Source organism: Eurosta solidaginis, chromosome 3 (assembly GCF_040869045.1).
Source record: "Eurosta solidaginis isolate ZX-2024a chromosome 3, ASM4086904v1, whole genome shotgun sequence".
Lineage (NCBI taxonomy): Eukaryota > Metazoa > Arthropoda > Insecta > Diptera > Tephritidae > Eurosta > Eurosta solidaginis.
Window position 1 is genome coordinate 57,802,978 of NC_090321.1, and position 21,554 is coordinate 57,824,531.

General features: G+C 40.8%; 1 protein-coding gene across 13 annotated transcripts in view; it reads left to right on the top strand.

Annotated features, from left to right (window-relative positions):
- tei (teiresias) overlaps nucleotides 1-21,554 on the top strand; it is a 574,056-nt gene that overhangs the window by 331,185 nt on the left and 221,317 nt on the right. For all 13 annotated transcript variants that reach the window (XM_067771850.1, XM_067771849.1, XM_067771852.1 and 10 more), the window contains one exon: nucleotides 7,987-8,164. In XM_067771850.1, coding sequence (XP_067627951.1) covers nucleotides 7,987-8,164 — 178 coding nt within the window. The remainder of the gene's footprint in view (nucleotides 1-7,986; nucleotides 8,165-21,554) is intronic.

Sequence of the window (21,554 nt, forward strand, 5' to 3'; positions counted from 1 at the left end):
TACCCAGTTGTAAGTAGATATCTCCTGCTTTAGCTATTATCATTAATTCGGGCGTAACTGCCTGCGATTATGAGCATCAAGTGTGATCAGGTGTTAATCGTTTTGTCCTTCCCAACTTAGTGAAGGATTTTTTTCATCATTATTATTAATTGGCGCTTCACTGATCAAGAGCTTTTTCCTGTTTCTTACTTGTCACGCCGGTTCGGTTATAAAGGAAGTAGCCGTCATTATGACAATAGTGCTTGAATTAATAATAATAAGTCTGGATTCTGTTATACCTTTACAAATCCTTCGGAGGAATAATTCTAACGCCCTTTGCTTTAAAGGCAATGGGAAAGAATAAAGACCCCGAGATCAGGTCAAACGCCTTCAACAGTTGGCCCCTCTATTATAGCCAGCATACCTACAAAGCTGGCAGGTCCAGGGACACAGCTCTCCATCAGCTGTCCAGCGAAACCCACAGGAATTCATAGTAAAGGAAACAATGATCTGTGCTTTTTTTGACATGGAAGGTTCATTCTACAATATGTCCCACGAAAGCGTTAATATTGCACTGTATAAAAGAGAAATTCAGTGACTTATCCAATGAATCGCGGAAGCCCAGGTGGAGAACTGCGTAGTTCAAGTTAATACCACGAGGTGTCCCCAAGGAAGAGTTCTGTTACCCATTCTGCGGAGCTTAGTAGTGGATGAACTCATGCAATGGCTATCAAACAAATGCATCAGATTACGCGGATGATATAATAATTATTGCCAGGGCTAAATTCGAGAGCAGGCTATTTGATATCATACAGATAGCGTGAAACATTACAAAGAGGTGGTGCGCCAGTGTGGGGCTTAACAATAACCTATTAAACATGGTCATCATACCTTTCACAAGGTGAAGGGTCCTACCTAGCCCTTATAACAATAACAATAGATGACGTAGCTCTGAACCAGAAAGCATCCAATGCCTACGCAAGATCGTTTGGTACACAGATGGCTCGAAAATACCGGAAGGGGCTGGAGTTGGAGTGTTTGAACCCATACCATATTTCAAGCGGAAGTATATTCCATAAGTCAACGCGCTGAGCTGAACCTTCGATGCGTAAACCGCCTCGAAACCACCGGCCTACTTAGCACCAGTCCAGCCGCACTCAAGGCAATTTCCACATTCGAAATAAAGTCGGCACTAGTCTTGGAGTGCATGAAAAAGCCAAACCTATACATCATTTAATACCGCAGGCCTCGGTTTCAGGTCAAAAGGAAGTGGAGGGTAATAAGAGGGCGGACAGCCTGGCGACAGAGCCAACAACTGCATGACCCATTGGCCCTAAACCGCTCCTGACATATGAAAATAGAGGGAAAAGATCAATGCTTTATGTTTAAGGCAATAAAAGCAACCTCTTAGAGGTTCAATTCGCTAGAGGCCAATCATATGCCTTTCGAAAATTAACCCACGAATTCTAACAGCTTTTCTTACAGGATATTGCAAACTCAGCAGAAAATGGGCACACAATCGAATGACACCTGTCGTTTCCGTGATCTTTCAGTGGAGATGGCGGAACTTTTGGAATGCGACACAACGTAGGGCTAACTTTTAGGGCTCGCCATGATTAAAGCATTCCCACGTACAAATCCTAAGGCCAAGTGCGCTAATAGGCTTCATCAAGGACGTCGGCTTAGATGAGGTGTTGTGTCGGAGTTGACAGCACGAAAGACTTATGGTCGCAGTGCATTGTTCAACAATTATCCATATTTACCTGTGATTCTGGCGAGCCGGCAGATCGTTACTTTGATATGCGTGTCGGTCATCGAAACATACATGGTAACGAGATGGCGGATGAGCTGGCACAGCGCGGAGCGGTCTCAGGAGCGAAGGAGATCCTTGCACCCCTGGGACTCATGAAGGGTCGCATCTCGCAGCACTGGATGAGCGAGGCCAACAATAGGTGGAAGCGATTGGGGTCCTGTAGAGTTTGTAAGAGCATGTGGGCTTTATATAACGAAAAACGACCTACAGCTGTCATTAAGACGAACAAAAGAGATATATCCATAGTAGTTGCGGTGCTCACGGACCATTGGTATTTGGGGTACATGCAGCACGTATGGGACTGGAACACAATACCTCCTGTCGCAGCTGCAAGCGTCCGGAGGAGGAGGAAACGGTGGAGCATCTGCTGTACGAATGCCCAGCACACTGTCGAAGCAGAATAAAGGTTCTTGGAAAGCCCTTTTTCGAAAGCCTCCCAGAACGCAAGGATGTTAGGCCGGGAGAGTTTCTCAAATTTATAAACTCCCCGGGATGGATATAGGAGAACGGGTTTGCCTAAGGTGCTTCAAAATTCTTATCTGTATTCTTATAACACCCTTTCATTGGTTACCTCACGAGTTGACGTATCAATACGGCGCATGGGAGCTAATTGGAATCAATTGGGAATCGCCATTCCAACCAATCAATCAACTTGTACAAACTACCAAGAAAGCTTATAGCACAATTGGGTATACACAAAATAGAATTGTTCGATGCCTAAAGCTAAGTAAGAGTACATCAAGAATGCTTCGCTTGAGCGAAAAATTTATTGGTAAATGAATGTTGAAGTTAGTATGTGTTGCATGCAACATTATTGGTGGTTAGTTGGTACTATCTATAGCCGCACTCCTGATTCCTGACATTTGTGCCTTTCTCATTCACTACCACCTGTCACATGGCCAAAGCGTTAAATGAGCGTAGTAAATCGCTATTAACAATAACAACACAAACAAACTTTAAACAACCGCTGGCAGCTACGTGCAGTTACGGGCATACACGGCTTTGTCATACACAGCCTTTGTCTCACCCCTCACGTTATTTGTTGTACCCAGCGATGTGTACAACAATAATGTTGCGGCCGATTGGCATCAACAACGTGATCACTACCGCATAGTTGTGAGTGTTCCCGGTGGCATATTGCGCAATGCTTACTTGAGCATTTGGGCCATTTGTTAAGCTTTTGCGGATTGAATAAATATTGGAAATTTCGAGCAAAAAAAAAAAAAATGCAAAAAATTTGAAATTTCATTCGATTTTAACTACTAGATATTAAGTTCATGAAATTGGTTTATTATAATTCAAACGTACTTAATAATGAGCTCAGTAGCGTAATGAGGTTGAGCTGCGGGATTATAAAAATAAAATTACGATTGCATCAAATACCCGCAAGTATCATTGAAAATGATGGTTGAAGAGCTTTAAAATTAATTATAGCGTGAACAACTTATGGGCGTGGTTTATGTAGTTCACATGGCATAAAGCTTGCGATTAAATTCAGCGTGGTTCAATGTTCGATGTGGAGGGTAGAGTGAAGAAGGCCTCGACGGCACTTTATGCATATCAAATAATCCTGGAGTGTAAGTGAGGTTTATCGCTCTCTCTCATTGGAGATTTACAGCGATTCCTGGTGGCAAAGAAAATAGCGTTAAATACTGCAACGAGGCTCACTTCCTCTGGGCAGCTTGAGCGCAGGCCATAGGGCCATAGTGCCTAATTACACTTCTGGGTATACACTTCTGGGAATACTGCGACCGACCAGTTCAACCTAGCCTAGTTGAACATACATATATGTATCTAATAACTACGTAGTGCAGCAGGAAGTGAGTGACAACTTTATATATATTACCCTTCGCAAATAAACGAACAAAAAATGAAGTTCCTTTTTCAGTAAAAGGAAAAGTTAGGAAAGTCAAGCAAAGGAAAGGAAATGGAAGTGAAGGGAAGGGAATGGAAGGTAACATAAGAGAAGAAAATGGAAGCGAAGGGAAGGGAATGGAAGAAAATTGAAGGGAAGAGCGTTGAAGGGAAGGGAAAAGTAGGGAAGGAAAGGGTGGGAAGGCAAAGTATCTAAGGGAAAAACATGATAGGGAAAAGGAAGGAAGGGGAGAGAAGGGAAGGCAGAGCAGGGAAGGGAAGGAAAAGAAAAAAGACGAAAAGAAAGGCTAAATAAGGCAAGCAAAAGTAAGAAAAAGGAAGGAAAGGAAATAAAAGGGGAATGATAGGTAAAGGAATGGAGGGTGTGGGGTGGGTAGGGAAGTGAAGGGAAGGAAAGGGAAGGAAAGGGATGAGAAGGGTAGTTGAAAGATGGGAAGGGATGGGAAGAGTAGGGGAGAGAAGGGAAGGACAGAAAATGTAAGGGATGAGAAGAAAAGGGAAGGGAGGGGAAAGTAAGTGAAGGACAGAAGATGAAAGGAATGGGAAGGGAAGAAAAGTAAGGGAAGGGAGGAAAATGAAAAGAAAGAGAAGAGAAGGGAAGGAAGAGAAGGCAAGGGCAGGGAAGGGAAGAGCGAGCAAGGGAAGTAAAGGAAAGGAAAAAAAGGAAAGAAAAGGAAAGTAAAGTAAGGGAAAGTAAGGGAAGGGAAAAAAGTGATAGGGAAAATAGAAGAAGGGAAGGGAAGAAAATGATAGGGAAGAGAAAGGAAGGGAAGGGAAGAAAATTAATGGGAACAGAAGGGACGGTTAGGGAGGGACAGGAAAAGTAATGGAAGGGAAGAAAATGATATAGAAAAGAGAGGAAGGGAAGGGAGGAGAAAGGGATGAAAATGAAAGGGAAGCGAAAGGAGGGGAAGAGAAAAAAAAGTAAGAGAAGGGAAAAAATAAAAAGGAAAAGAAGGGAAGGGAGGGGATGGAAGGAAAGGTAAGGGAAGTGAAAGGAAAGTAAGGGAAAGGAAGAAAATTTAGGGTAAGGTAGAAAATTAAAGAAAAGAGAAGAGAAGGGAAAGGAAAGTAAGGGTTGGGGAGAAAATTAACGGAAGGGATGAAAATTAAAGAAAAGAGAAGGGAGGAAAGGAATGGGACTAGAAGGGAAGGGGAGCGAATGGAAGGAGAGGGCAGGGATTGGAAAAGAGGGGAAGGGACGGGAAGGTAAGGGAAGGGAAGGGAAGGGAAAGGAAGGAAAAAAAGGATGGGAAGAGAAAGGATGGGAGGGGAAAGGGATGGAAGGAAATGAATGGGAGGGAGGGGAATGGTAGGGAAAGGAAGGGGAGGGGAGGAAAGGAAAGAAAGGGAAAGTAATGGGAGGGGAAGGGGAGGGAAGGGAATTAATGGGGGGGGGGGGGGGGGGGGGAGTGGTAGGGAAACGAAGGGGAGGGGAGGAAAGGAAAGCAAGGGAAGGTGATAGACGGTAAAAAAGGAATGGAGGGTAAATTAATGTAAAGATTTGTTTACGGTAACAGTTCATCGACGAGGTTTAGACGAGTTATCGATTTGCTATCGAAAATTTATAAATTTTCTACTTATAACAAAGTCTGGCAAAGAACTATCGACTTTCTATGGAGGAGCTATCGGTTTTTATAGAAAAGATAACGATTTGATAAATAAAAGTTATCGGGAAGTTGAATTTTTATTGTAATGTTGCCAATCTTTTATGGACATGCTATCGAAGAGTTATAGCTTTGCTGTCGAACATTTTATTTTTTTTTTCAAATATTTATAGATTTCCTCTGGCAAAATTTATCAAAATACTTTCGAATACTATCGAACTGCTACAGAAGTGCTACCATTTTCTTATCCAAAAGTGTCAAAAGGAAATTGTTTTTTATCTATTTGTTATCGGTTTACTATAGAAATTTTATCGTTTTATTATCGAAATATTATCGATTTTTAATCGGAGTGTTAACAATTTGTTTTCGATATGTATCGAAAGGTGTTCGATAAATTATCGATTTGTTATCCATTTGCTACGGAAGTTTTAACAATTTGCTATCAAAAAGTTAACAATTCGCTTATAATGAGTTATTGATTTGTTATCAGAATCTATACAGTTTATTTTCGGATCGTTATTGATTTCCTATCGTTCTCTAGACAAGGACACACCCCGATGGTTTTGTGGAGTGTTATCGATGTTGGTGGTCTTTCACCGGATATAGACTTGGCACGTTCCGGTAACAAGCACCATTAAGGTACAAACTTGCCCATCTCGGGAACGTTTTAATATGACTACATTGAACGCAATGGGCCATACCGCTCCACAACCCCATGTTCCCCGAGGAACTTGAAGGTTGCCAGAGCTTCGCCTGCGAAATATATGTATATAGCAGTATACCGCTATCTAGTATCGGGCAAACGGAATATATGGTCCCGCGCCTGAGCTTTGAAAAGCATATTGGGGCCACAATTGAGCCGGACGGTTGGTACCGGGGTGCGAATATGGCAGAACATGCTATACATGTGTATACAGATGGTTAATGGAAGGGGTGGGGTCTGCTGTTTACTGTGTCGGCCCAGAAATAAGTAGATTCCACGGGCTATCAGATTATTGCGGCATTTTGCAGGCGTAAATAATAGCACTGAAGAAAGTAGCAGACATTTTGTAGGAAGCGGTATTAAGCTGCAGTCGCTTTAATATATATATTGATAGTCAGGCTGCGATTAAGGCAATAATCTCACAAAGTACTTTTTCAATAAGTATTTTTTAATGCAAGGAAGCATTGTAAACACTTCCCTAAGGCCGGGCCATACATCTTTATTGGGTTCCCGGTCATAAAGGGATAGAAGGTAAGGAACGGGCCAATAAGTTGGCAACGGAGGGCGCAATATTCGAACGTCCAAATCCGTTTGAGTGAAATCAAAAGGAGACAGGAGTTACATACGATCCATCAATCAGGAAAGGCGTGGACAAAAGTGCGGGTCTACAAAATTTCTAAGATCATGTGCAAAGCCTACGACATTAGACTCAAAAAGTGGCTCATATCGCTTAAGAGAGAAGACTTGCGGCTCACCATGGGCATACTGACTGGACACTGCCTTCTGGCGTCACATGCTTATAAGTTTCAGGATGAAACTGTTGAGCACGTTCCGTGTTCGTGTTCTGCGCTAGCCAGGTCAAGGCTCCAGCTATTTGGGGCGGCAGAGTTGCCAGATCTCGAGGCAGCAATTAAGTTGGGTCCTAAAAAACTGCTAGTATTTGCCAAGATGACGGAGTTATCTATAACATATGTTCTGGCACCTGATTAGGGTTCTTTCGTTTGATCAACAAACAAATTCTGGTAGCACTATGGACACATTCAGTTTATGTGAGGTCTCTATTGATTGGCCAGTTTGACCTAACCTAACCTACCGTACAAGTTAGCGCACTCATTCAGTACTTAGGCTTACTTGCAAATCAAAATTACTATAAGGATTATTTTAATACCATATTTCATATGTGTAAAAGATTTTATTCAAAAACTTCCATTCTCAATCTTTTGGACTTCTTTACGGAAACTGTATCTTAGCTGAATCCACAGCCGCAGAGTGCGCAACTTTTATGGAAGGGATTAAATATTTTCAAGAAAACCATAAAGTTATGTACAAAGTAGTATAGTTGCTCCTACTAAATATGAAGGAAAAAATGCGTTTATACCCTTAATGACATCACTACAAACTAAATATTGTGAAATGGGAACCCATATTAAACATTGCATAACTTTAGGCGCATAAGCGCGTGTACCAGTAAACAAAAATTATTGCTATTTAGTTATGCATACTTCGCAATGGTACACACAATAAATTAAAGACTTTCGTAAACAACTTCCGCCAACTGCATTCATACAGATAACAAGGGCTCAGAGCTATGCGAGCTATGAAACAATATACAAAAAAATATAACAACATAATAGCACTTGTGCTAAGTTGCGTAACTTAAACACATACTTACTTAGAATATTTGTGAAGCAGGTATTAACGCAGCTCATAAACGATTTAAGCTTTATAGCCTTAGCATTTAGTTTTCTCACGTACCATATAATACCAAACGTAAAGAGACTAATCCGCCGCACTTAATGAGGTGGGTGAGTAAGTGAGAATACGAGCGTATGCCAATGAGCGCATGGTTTTTAATAATACTTGGGAAATTTTACATACAGTAGATATTAATACCTGCACTAATATAAGCTAAATTATCTTTTGTTATTCCACACCTAATACCTTGTCTTAATCTGCTGCTTATTCATCTTTATTTTACTTACCGACCATCTCTCTCTTTTATTTTACAGGTAGTACATGCGATGGATCGCACTTCACGCGCCACCGATTATCGTTTCATTAAGGAGCCAAATGGTGCGCTCACAATAACAAATGTTATGCTCGAGGATGATGGCAAGTGGCAATGTGAGGCGGAGAATTCCCGCAGATATACGGAAAATGCGAGGCCGGTTAAATTGGTGGTATTAGGTAAGTTTAGCAAAAGCGTACTATTAATTGGGTAGAGAAGGGAGGAGTCTTTAGAAACACTAGGTCAACGAACTGGTCCGAAACAAAGATATCCAAAAGAAGTTGTCGCAATGGAGCTGTGTCTTTTTGTAGAGTAGATGAAGTATTCAGGCACGAGTATAGGGATATGTTGGGGATATACAAGCGTGAAATTTCCAGGGCGAAGAGAGTTTTATGATAAAATTTCTAGTCCAGGGACCAAGAGAGAAAGAAAACGGGGAATGGTCGCACAAAAAAGAAAAGTCTCTTGATGCGCTTTTCGGTACACATTTCCAGCAGACAGCATTTACACTTCGATTAAGGAGCGGGTAGCGCCGAGATTGGTGATCGGTGCAAATATCAAATGGGTGGCGAGCGTTTGTTGCTGTGTTAACGATAAAGACACTACCCGAAGGCTTTGTGGAGTGTTATCGATGCTGATGTTCCTTTGCCGGATATAGATCCGGCACGTTCCGGTAAAACAGCAACATTAAGGTGCTAGCCCGACCATCTCATCAACGATTTATATGACCACATTAAACGTTCTATACCATCCCGCCTTCCCCAACTCCTAGTTCCAAGAGGAAGGTGTGGCCGCCAGAGCCTTGGCTGTTAATCAAACATGATTCGCCAAGGGTAGGTGCGGTTGACAATTGGGTTGGGTAAGCTATATGTTGCGCTGGCAAACCTTTGAGAGGGTTGCGCTGCATAACCCCTTGAATCAGTTTGGTATTTTAGTCGTACCTACCGCGGGTATATTCTAAGCCCCCTAACCCGCTGGGGGATGGAGAACTGCTCGTGTAGCTTTCCTACCAAAAACGTGGATCATCAGCCATATATATCCCAAAGACCATAGGTCGATTAAGTTAACATAATTGATGCTTTAAATCATTGGGATGCTGACTGATGTGTACATAAATCCCAAGACTTAAGACTTCACATATCACTTCTCCCTGGACTTGGTTATACTCGCCAGGTACCGTACGCAACCTTGCTTCAGGCAATGGCTTTACTCTCCTGTTGACCAAATCAGATCGGATCAAAGAAGGAGATGCGCCCGTATCTACAGTCAGTACACGTTCTTTGCCATCCACATTTCCTCTGACGGCAATACTGCTTGATTTTCTTCCGATTTGTGACCCAGAGATAACGGGACATTACACAGCTGGAGCTAGCTCTCGATCTTGAAATCTAACTCGCTCTTACTCATCTCCTCCAGCTTTGTTCTTTGTTGAAACTACTAGGATCTAAATCGCAATGGAGTGCAATGTGACATAACTTCCCGCATTTGCAGCATTTGATAACTCCGAAATTTTTCTGTTGTGATCCCTCCAGTGCTTCCAATATTGTGTTCACTCAGTCTGCGCTTTCTACCTCCACACGGCGTGCTTTGAAAGCTGGCTTACAGAGAAGCGATGCTGTTTCCTGGAACAGAGCATGCGATACCGTTTCTGCGAATGTAGGTTTTGGGTTTACGTATGCCGCTCGATTCGTTTCCACGTCCCGTATGCCATTTATAAAACTCTGGATTTTTTCCCTCTCGGTGTGTTCCACGGGTGCGTCTGCATTTGCGAGATGAGCCAATCTTTCAACATCCGATGCGAACTCTTGCAAAGTTTCATTCGATTTTTGGTACTGGTTTTGCAACTCAATTTGGTATATCTGTTTCCTGTGTTCGCTCCGTGTCGCCTCTCTAGAGCGCTCATCAATGTTTCATAGTTGTTCCGTTCGTACTCTGAAATCGTCTGCAAGATTTCATCTGCAGGCCCTTTCAATGCCACGAACAATGCAGCAACTTTATCTTCAGCATTCCAGCTGTTCACTGTTGCGGTCTTATCAAAATGAAGTTTAACACCTGGAAAGGAACAGAACCATTAAACGTTGGTGATTTTATCTTCGGAGTAGACGTTGAAGTGATTGGACGGTTCAAGTGTAACTCCTGAATCCGATCTTAAAAGCATCCATCTCGGCCTCCATTTTATCTTGTGTTTCACTAAAAACCTCCAGCTGCGATGAGAATTTTGTTTCCTGTGCCTCCAGCTGCGAGGATATGCGATCCTCTTGTGCTTTCAACTGCTCAGCCAACTGAGATGTCAAATATGACTTCTGTTCTTCCAGTTGTGATGCCATATATGGCATTCCAGTTGGGATGACATATGCGACGATATTTCTGAAATGCGTGCCTCCTGTGCTTGCATCTTGGATTTTATACGTGTTTCCTGTGATTATATCTTGGATGTTATATGGTTTTCCTGCGATTCCAGTTGAGATGACATACTTTCAGTTATACGTGTTTCCTTGGTTTCCATCTTTCTATCTGTGATAAAAAAAGCTAATATAGCATTATTCCCGCCGCTTGCGACTGGACTCGGACTTCCGTTCTTCTCTTCGATTTTTGTTGCTGTCTCGACCCCATCAGGATAAAAGACATACTCGTCCACACTAATACCTTCCGACTTCAAAGCGTCTCGTAGTCGTGCTTGAAGTTCGATCTTATTGCCGGTTTTATTTAATCCACGGTTCTCCAACTTCCTTTTCAGTTGCTGGATCCTCAATACACTTAACTTTGCCATGTCCTTGTTGTCCTCTGGAATTTAGTCAACAATTCCTCTTCTGGCATCAATTGTAACGAATTTAGGGAAATTCCGCCTATTTTCAACCTTCTGATTACTTTCGTATCGCTACACTGTTGAATAAAACTCTCCAATATTCTGTATTACAAAATAGTCTTTAACTGGACTACTTTGGAAGTACCTCGCAATTAAACCTCACTTCGCAATTGATAGCGTGCTTAAATCAAACTGATCACAGATTACTCAACTTTCGCTGCTTTTATACTGTGTGCCCAAATGCCTAGACGTCTCTTCTGCTAGAATTTTCTACTTGGTTACCAGCTATAAATTACAGAAACACGTTTATAGCCTCTCGCATAGCCATATGCGCGTGTATATGTGAGAACTACTTCGCTGATGATTGCATACTTTTGTGAGTATATCTCCGCTGCTTGTATGTACATATGTGATTGAATTGTTTATGTACATACAAGTGACTGCTTAGTATCGGCTTAGAGATGATAGTATCCCTTAGTGTTGCTAATATTCGTCACAATATTATTTGCGAGGACTGTGCGTCAAAGAAATAAAAATGATTTGAAAAACGTTACCAACTGTGTTGACATTTGTGACAGCGATTTGAATGTTGATATGATATATTGCCTCACAATATTGAGATAGGGAAGCGAAAAAATTGAAAGGCAAACACCGTTTCAAAATTGGTATATGTGATACTACTTAGTTTGTTGTGTGTGTAAGAAATGAGAAGCAAATTATAATATAAGTGGTATAGAAAATGAGGGTAAATAAGAGAAAGAAGCAAGTAAAAACGAGGGCACGTATAGGAGTTTGTTGACATGTAGTCTTCTTGAGATTTACTTTCAACATTTAATGTAGCTCTAAGATTAGCAGGGATGCACCTTAACGTTAAGCTAATCGTTTATCAAAAAATTTCCACCGTTTCCGTTGAAACACTTCGAAATATTATCGATAAAGAAATTATCAAGATAAATTGTATCTCGTTTTTAACCGAAACGAAAAGCTTTCGTTAACGTTAAAAACGTTAACAAAAACGTGATACTTTATGTTTGAATTGTGCTGGCAATGCTATAGCCATGGTGAAGCCGTAAGGTGGCAACAACGAGCGCACATACACACACAAACTCTATGTTATTTGTTTGTGTAATTCGTTGGTGGTAATGTCAAAAATACTCTGAGAAATGTTTGTACTGTCAAAATTCATGAGAAAAGTTCCAATCAGCTTGGCTAATGCTTTCAACTTTAATGACTGCGCCATCAATCAGCTTTGCCAGCATAGTTTGAAATTAATAATCAACATAAACGATTTGATTTCGTTTTGATATGGCAGAAAACGAAACGAAATCATTTCGTGAATTTGACGATCTTAACGTTAAAAAACGAAACGAAATGACTTCGTTTCGTTTATTAACGTTGATTATCGTAACGAAATGATATCGTTTCGTTGGTTAAGCATGCCTGAAGATTAGACAGTGCAATGTCTTTTAAATCTGCTTAACAGTCTAGACTCACTTTGAAGTATTCCTGCTCAATAACTTTCAGGTCCATGTTTATCCTTTGCCGTTTTATGCAAAATTTAGAATCTCCCCCCAGTACACTCATCCCCATTACATCGTTTTGTTTAGTTTTCTTATTGTTCCATCAAATGTAGTTACTTCCAAACATGATAGAAATATAGAGAGGTAGTTATACTTCTTCTTTTTTTGGCTTTTTTTTAAACATCACTACTACATCGTCAAAAAATATACTTCCCAAAACAATATTTTTTTTGCAATTCCACATATTTTTCCTTCGATCCGTTGGTCTATTTTTCGAAGTTATGCTTGTTCGGCTTCGATCGTTCGCATTCGGTTCAACATAACGGCTGCTCCGAACTGCACGTCACCGCAAACATACATCATAATTTATTTTCCACTATTGGATCTTAAGTCATTGACATGGCAGCCAGCTTATCACTGGTGTGAGGGCTTAGCCGAACTTCGGAGTACCCTTCCATGTCACTGAGCGGCTTTAAAGCATGCATTGGGCGGTATTCGAATAGAGACTCCACTCACCATGTGAATAACGGGCATAATTTTGCGCGAGATCCCTTTCACAATAAAAACAAAAATTTTCCGTACTTGATGGAACATAAGTAGAGCTTATAATCACAACTGCAAGACACTGGCCGGTAGTCCAAGATGCGGTCGGAATGCATATTCCTATGATCGATGTGGACAAGAGGCTTGGTTTTATAGATTTTAAAAAAATGTCCGCGAAGTTTATCCGCGAGTAAGAGTCTATTGCAAACAAGTAAGGAAGGCTAAGTTCGGGTGTAACCGAACAATACATACTCAGCTGAGAGCTTTGGAGACAAAATAAGGGAAAATCACCATTTAGCAAAATTACCCTAGGGTAACCCTGGAATGTGTTTGTATGACATGGGTTTCAAATGGAAGGTATTAAAGAGTATTTTGAAAGGGAGTGTGCCATAGTTCTATAGGTGGACGCCATTTCGGGATATCGCCATAAAGGTGGAACAGGGGTGACTCTAGAACAGGCATGCTTAACGAACGAAACGATATCATTTCGTTACGATAATCAACGCTAATAAACGAAACGAAGTCACTTCGTTTCGTTTATTAACGTTAAGATCGTAAAATTAACGTTAATTTGACGTTCTTAACGTTAATAAACGAAACGAAATGACTTCGTTTCGTTTATTAACGTTGATTATCGTAACGAAATGATATCGTTTCGTTCGTTAAGCATGCCTGCTCTAGAATGTGTGTTGTACGATATGTCTATCAAATGAAAGGTGTTAAGGAGTATTTTAAAAGGGAGTGGGCCTTAGTGCTATAGGTGGACGCCTTTTCGAGATATCACCATAGAGGTGGACCAGGGGTGACTCTAGAATGTGTTTGTACGATATGGGTAGCAAATTGAAGGTATTAATGAGGGTTTTAAAAGCGAGTGACCCTTAGATGTATATGTGAAGGCGTTTTCGCGATATTGACCAAAATGTGGACCAGGGTGATCCAGAAAATCATCTGTCGGGTACTGCTAACTTATTTATATATGCAATACCACAAACAGTATTCCTGCCAAGATTCCAAGGGCGTTTGATTTCGCCCTGCAGAACTTTTTCATTTTCTTTTACTTAAAATGTAGGTGTCGCACCCATTTTACAAAGTTTTTTTTAAGTTATATTTTGCGTCAATAAACCAATCCAATTACCATGTTTCATTTCCTTTTTCATATTTGATATAGAATTATGGTTTTTTTTTTCATTTTTCATAATTTTCGATATCGAAAAAGTGGGCATGGTCATGGTCGAATTTCTGCCATTTTTTATACCAAGATAAAGTGAGTTCAGATAAGTACGTGAACTAAGTTTAGTAAAGATATATCGACTTTAGCTCAAGTTATCGTGTTAACGGCCGAGCGGAAGGACAGACGGACGACTGTTTATAAAAACTGGGCCTGGCTTCAACCGATTTCGCCCATTTTAACAGAAAGCAGTTACCATCATAGAATCTATGCCCTACCAAATTTCACAAGGATTGGTAAATTTTTGTTCGACTTATGGCATTAAAAGTATTCTAGACCAATTAACTGAAAAAGGGCGGAGCCACGCCCATTTTGAAATTTTCTTTTATTTTTGTATTTTGTTGCACCATATCATTACTGGAGTTGAATGTAGACATAATTTACTTATATACTGTAAAGATATTAACTTTTTTTTTTAATTTTACTTTTAAAATATTTTTTTTTTAAAGTGGGCGTGTTCGTAATCCGATTTTGCAAATTTTTACTAAGCACACATATAGTAATAGGAGTAACATGCCTACCAAATTTCATCATGATATCTTCAACGACTACCAAATTACAGCTTGCAAAGCTTTGAAATTACCTTCTTTTAAAAGTGCCGCGCCCATTGTCCAAAATTTTACTAATTTTCTATTCCGCGTCACAAGGTCGACCCACCTACCGAGCTTCATCGCTTTAGCCGTCTTTGGTAATGAATTATCGCACTTTTTCGGTTTTTCGAAATTTTCGATATCGAAAAAATGGGCGTGGTTATTGTCCGATTTCGTTCATTTTAAATGGCGATCTGAGATGAGTGCCCAGGAATGTACATACCAAATTTTACTCAAGTTATCGTATTTACGGACGGACGGACGGACATGTCTAAATGAATTTCTTTTTTCGCCCAGATCATTTTGATATATAGAAGTCTATATCTATCTCGATTAGTTTATGCCGTTACGGATTACCGTTATGCGAACAAAGGTAATATACTCTGTGAGCTCTGTTCAGCTGAGTATAATAAAAGTTGCAAATTTTCGGAGGCTCATTCTTCCGGAAAAAGGTGAAGTTTGGTGGAATTGGCCGGTGTACTAAGATCTTATATAGACTGAATTTGTACACAGCGTAAGAATTTGTTATTCGACCACACTGAAAAGTCTAACATAGAACCAGGAGATATCTCATGGAATAACTTCCGCCTAGGCAAATCATAGCAATTTGGTTCTACGTGTTTACTGCTTGGTCGACCTTTTTGCAACTACTTCCTTTTTTAAGCGGTCTTGTTATAGCATCTTCTCTTTCTGCTTGAAGGACTGCGATTTTCTTTGTCAGCTCAGCTCATCCGTCTTTTCGCAACTACATATGCTGATTCTGATGTAGATAATTTCCCTAATAGCCCGCTGTTAGTCAAACTAACCCAACTGCATAGTGAGCAATGAATGCTACTTTGGACTAGGTAGGCAATTTAAAAGTAAAGTGCTCTCTCGACAAACGAAAATCATACGCTACTAGTCACTTATCGTACCCATCCCGCTATATGGTGCAGAAGCATGGACCATGAAAACATCAGATGAAGCGGCTCTGGGAGTGTTCGAGAGAAAATTTCTTCGAGAGACTTATGGACCTGTAAACATTGGCAATGGGGAATAACGAAGAAGATTTAACGATGAGTTTTACGAGCCTTTCATGCATACATCAACTTAGTCCAGCGAATTAAAACGCAGCGGCTTCGCTGGCTAGGCCATGTTATGCGAATGAAAGATGGTACTCCGGCTAAGAAAGTGTTAATTAATTAAGTAAGTAAGCATGTCAAAGGTTTACCTGCGGACCTAGAGGAGTATGAAAATGTGCCGATACTAAGAAGAGCCTGTATATCGAAACGACTCAAAGACGCATTAAACACATATAATAAGATGTGAAGACTATTGCGCTGTCCAAACTATATTCAGCACGAAATGTTTGCCTTTGGAAAAAGTTTATGCAAGTTAAAGGACTATAGTCCTTGTTTTATAAAAAAATTAATTTGTTGGGCCAACTCGCCCAACCAACAACACTAAACAACACAAGTTCAAATAGTCTTTTACAAGTATATTTTAACTCAGTTTATTCACAATTATAATTAAGATTAAATTACTCTTAACTCCAATCCGTCCCGAACTCGACTGCCGGCTCTGCCGCAACTGCTCCCATATATAGCCAATCAACAAGCCGCGACGCGCCTCTTGCGTAACTTGTTGACAGGCCGCTGTGTGAGAATGTTGAAGTCGGTTTCTTCCCACAGGTGCTGTATGTGTGCATTTCACAATCATGTGTAATAGAATTTAGCTGACTGTGCGTCTGGAGTAGTTCCGTAGCATGAGTGTTAATTGCCGTCACTAACCATGGCCTTGAATTAAGGTGTTAGGTTGCCATGCGCGGCCGTATGTAGTGAGAACCATAATTTGCAGGTGTTAGTTGCCGTCACTAGCCATGGCCTTGAATTAAGGTGTTGGGTTGCCATGCGCAGCCGTATGTTGTGGGAAAGATAATTTGCTGACTCGGCGCGCGTGTACTGGCCATACGTGGGAATGTTGCGATAAGGGCAACTGGCGTGTGTTAACTCTTCCCCCTTTAAAGATCTGCGTCCCGCAGATTAGGATTTGGACAAGTGTCCTCTTTATGTTGTCTTCTAATGGATAGTCGCAATTCCGGGAATTTTGGGCCCGTTGTTAATTTCCTCCAAATTATCCAAATCATGAGCAGGAGCAGAAGTAGCCCCAAAGTTTCCGACGCCGTGAACCAATTTGTTTTGTCCCTCAGGTACCTCAAGGTACCACCATTGCCAATTGTCATCTCGTGTACAAGATTGAGGTTAACTGCAAGGCTTTTATTTGCAACAGTAGATAGCACAGGGGGGAGTATTTGAACTCCTGAACTACTCATACTCCAGTAGGTTCTGTCACCAATGCGGATCGTTTCATTGTCCAGTTGAAGGATGTAAGAGCCGCTCAGGTGATTGGGAGCATCACCTGACCACACAGAGTTATTGAAATTGTCTAAGAGAATCGTGTCTTCCTTGATCACCTCAATCGTTGAGTCATTGCAATTGATGTACCGACAACTAGTTTTACCACCTTTGAGCAGACGTGGCAGACAGTCGTCCTCTCGTAGTAGGTCCAGCGCTTTTTGCTTGCATACCATTGCGCTTGTAAGGTGGGTGCAGCTATCTTTGATACCATACGTTTGCTCTTTGTTGATTAAGACTGTGCTGTACTTCAGGTCTATGCGATGTCCGTCTTTTACAATTGCTCTGGTGATCAGATGGTTAAATCTCGTTTGGGCCACCTTTGGCATGGACACAACGTAGAGTAGCATTGTGCCGTTGGTGTAGATTGAAGGTTCGCTGAATTCTATTGCTTCGATCACATTGCTGTATGGAAGGACATCTACTTCGCTTATAAGTCCATTGATCTCTTCTTTGTCTAGTAGGTTGCTGTTGACAATACCTGCCTTAGCCATCTGGCAGGCCTGCACCAGTTCGTTCATATCGTCCTTCAGGATCATGACTTTCTGAAGGATTTCTTGTGAAAGCTTTATGAGATGATTCTGGCCAATGATGTCATTCGTGTTGGTTACGATGCCGTTGACAACCTGCAATAACTCATGAGTTTTCTTAAATATTTCAGAGTTTACCTTGTATTGTTGGTTATTGTTAGATACTAGCGTGTCTTGGGCTCGTAGGAGCTCATCCCAGTCGGAAACGTCGGGGGAACCGGCTATCCATTTCCAAGCCGATCCTATCCAGTTGATTGATCGCTTGATTCTCTTGTTCTTTGGGCCTTTTAACTCCTCGAGCTGCGTTTGGATTTTACTCAAGTGGAAAGAAATGACGTCTGTGAGGTCGTTCGTTTCATCCAGTTTCTTGACTTCAATTTCCAGGCGGTTTGCTATTTCCTCATAACGGGCTAGGTTGATTACATGAATTAATTTGAAGTAGCCATTGATTATCCAGCCGTACCCTTCACGTACGGTTACCACGGGCGAGTCGAGATCGAATACCACATATGCTTGTGCGGATGCACAGAGGCAGATTCTAGGAGTCGGAGTACACATAATTCTAATAACTAGTGAAATACATAGTTAACTATTGCTATTAAAAAATTTACATTTCAAAGTTTAAGTACTAGTCTAAGTAAATTTCAAATTTCATTTTAATTTAGGTAGATTTTAGATTTCAAATTGTAATTAACATTTCAAGTATAAAGTAGACTATTTTTAAATCCTATTGCTATACCTAATGAGTGGAGCTCGGGTCGGCAAGGGTTTGACAGGATTCTACGAGGACCCAGGAGTGATGTTAAAAGTGGAATTTTTCTGACAGTTAGTTTTCAGTAATTAATTTAGTAAGTTAGTTGTTAGTTTTTGTTAGATTTATATTTTTTCTTTTTTTGTTACTTTTTTTGTAAGTTAGTTAGTTAGCTTTAGGTTTTTGTTAGTGTTAGTATTTTTCGAGGAATGTTTCCCCTTTTTTTCTTTTTTTTTTTTTTTTTTTTTTTTGTGGCTTTTAGCGCCTTTGATTTGTGAGATCATGTTTCTCTCTCAAATAATTCTTTAACTTTTGTTCTTTTGTTTTACTTTTTTTGTTTTCTTTTGCGGCTTTTAGCGCCTTTTATTTGTGAGATCATGTTTTTCTCTCAAATAATTCTTTAACTTTTGTTATTTTGCTTTTCTTTTTTGTTTTGTATTGGAATGCAGGCATAAACTCAGATGACATGACGAAGGCTCGTGAGTATCCCCTTTGAAAGTGAACAACATAAGTTTTTGTAAGTGAAAATTTTCCCGCCCATCGAACGAGTGACTTCTCATGTCAATTAAAGCCAATAGTCCCATGGAGGAATTGAACCACTTCGATTGATATCGCTCGGACCACCGAGTTAACTGGAATTGAACCAATACGACAGATCGAATACAAAAGTGAATTTGTACCCGGACCACCGGGGCTTAGGGATCTATGCATGAGTTTTCTACCTCTTGACCAACATTATTAATTCTTCGGCCTTGCCGAGCTTTTGAGTACTAGAATTTCGACCAGAGGAGCCAACATTTCTCGAACCAGCTATGGGGGATCGTGTGTATCCGTTTTAGAGGTCGCATTGCCATTTGTCATGTTCGATGGCGCCACCTCCTACTAAGGCACGATTTGTCCTACTTAAAAGCCCGCTCTTGTTTTGAAGTTCCCTCTTAGTGCCGAATCTCGCCTCTTATGTTTTTTGTAAGTTTTTAATGTGTCCTTGGACATTTTGTCTGTTTATAGACATTTTTGCTTTCGTTAGATAATTTTAATATCCGATTTGTGGAATTTTTTCCCACTTTGCGTGGTTATAGTGGAATTTCTATTTTCCGCCACAGCTTCTTTCTTATAAAGTGGCTTTTGCTTGCTTTTTATTTGTTTATTAGCTATGAATAATTCATCGCCACTGTCAAAATTGCGGGGGGGCGAACGAGTTTTATTATTTCTTAAGTTCCTTCTTTCCCGTTCGTGTAGAAGAAGAGCCTTTATGTCCTCGTTAGTGCGCTCCCTGAAGTTTGCTAAATCCTGGTAATTTATCCTAGCTGTCCTATTCAGAAAAACATCAGCCGGTTTGCGCTTTATTACGGAATGTATTGTGTTATTATACCTATCCACAGTTATTGCGACGCGTTCTTCAGGTGTTAATCTAGGAAATTCAACGGAAAGGCAGCGGTATATTTCGATCAAAGTAGAGTGTAGCCTCTCTACCTGACCATTGGCCTCGCTTCGCTGCGTTGGTGTTTGGTATATTTCTATCCCTAAGGACCTGATATAATTCAATACAAGTGATGACAAGAATCCGCGTTCATTTTCCATCACCAAGGCTCGTGATACTGTGAAATAATGCAGCGCGATCGTTAGGTTCATTCGCAAATGAGGAGATGACTTATTTTTGATTGGGAAGAGCTTAGCAAATTTGGTAAATTTGTCGATACAACTCAAATATTTTTGTCGTTCAATTTCGAAGATGTCGATGTGCAAGATTTCGCACGGATAACTAGGAATGGGAGTTGGTTGCTCATATGGTTTAGAAGGGTGCCTATCGTATTTGTTCAATTTACATGTTTCGCATTGGCTAATGTATTCCCTAATTTGTTTGGACATTGCGGGAAAATAAAATTTGTCCAGTACCTGTTCCCTATTCTCACGAGCATTTCGATGCGCGCGCTTGTGCTCCTTCTCGATAATGTCGAATACCCTATCGGCTATTGTCACATCTTCTACCACGCGCTGCGTGATCCTAATTTTATATCTGCTGAAATTGTTAACGTATACAGCCTGCAAACTATGGAGGTCATCTTCCGGAATTTTAATGCCATTTATAACATTTGGGTTGAGGTAATTTTTGAGGACTGGTGACAAAGCTTCGACGCTTAATACAGGCATTGTGACAAAGTACCTTTTGTACCCCCTATGAGGCTCTTCTGTACACTCGCAACTCGCCCCCCGCCTAAAAATTATTTGATTTCTAAACACATTTATGGGTGCCTCTACGTGAGGTATGAGGTCAGAGCTGTCCTGCTCTGCGGAGTGCATGGTACCCTCTGAAGCAGTGTCAGTTTCAGACACCGCGTCAGCTATAGTACTCGATGGTTGTACAGCTATGGAGTCAGTGAGTGCGTTCACTTCCGTCTTGAGACGGGAGAGTGCATCAGCGACTACATTTGTCTTACCTGGCTTGTAGATCAACTCGCAGTTATATTCCTCTATACGAGCTTTCCATCGCTTGAGCTTTGCATTGTAATTACGATTACTCAAGGAGAATGTCAGAGGTTGGTGATCAGTGTAAACCCTAATTTTCTTTGCGCCATAAAGGTAGGAACGCAAATTATCCAGTGACCAAACAATAGCTAGAAGCTCTTTTTCATTCGTAGCGTAGTTTTCTTCGGCTTTGTTTAGGGACCGCGATATGTAAGCTATCGGTTTATGGTCGCCTATTGATCCTTGTGATAGTACCGCGCCGATGGCGTAGTTTGATGCGTCTGTTGTCAAGTTAAATGGTTTGGAAAAATCTGGAAATGCTAATACGTCCGCTGACATTAGTAGTTGTTTCAGCTCGCAGAAGGCCTCTAAGGCATCCTTGTTAAGCATAATCGCTACATTTTTGGACGCGTTTGCTTTTACCTGTGCATTTTCCCCCCGAGTGAGGTTGGTGAGTGGCTTTGCGACCTTGGCGTAATCCCTAATGAATTTCCTATAGTATGAGGTCATACCAAGGAAACTTTTTAAATCCTTCAAATTTTCCGGGGGTGAAATTGTTTTAATAGCTTCTACCTTTTTTGGGTCAGCGCGTACTCCATCGGGAGTAATAACATGGCCTAGAAATTCGACTTCTTTTTCAAAGAAGCATGTCTTTTCCAAATTAACCTTAAGATTCGCCTCCCAAAGCGTTGCAAAAACCTTCTCAACATTAACGAGATGTTCCTCTGCATCCTTGCCAAAT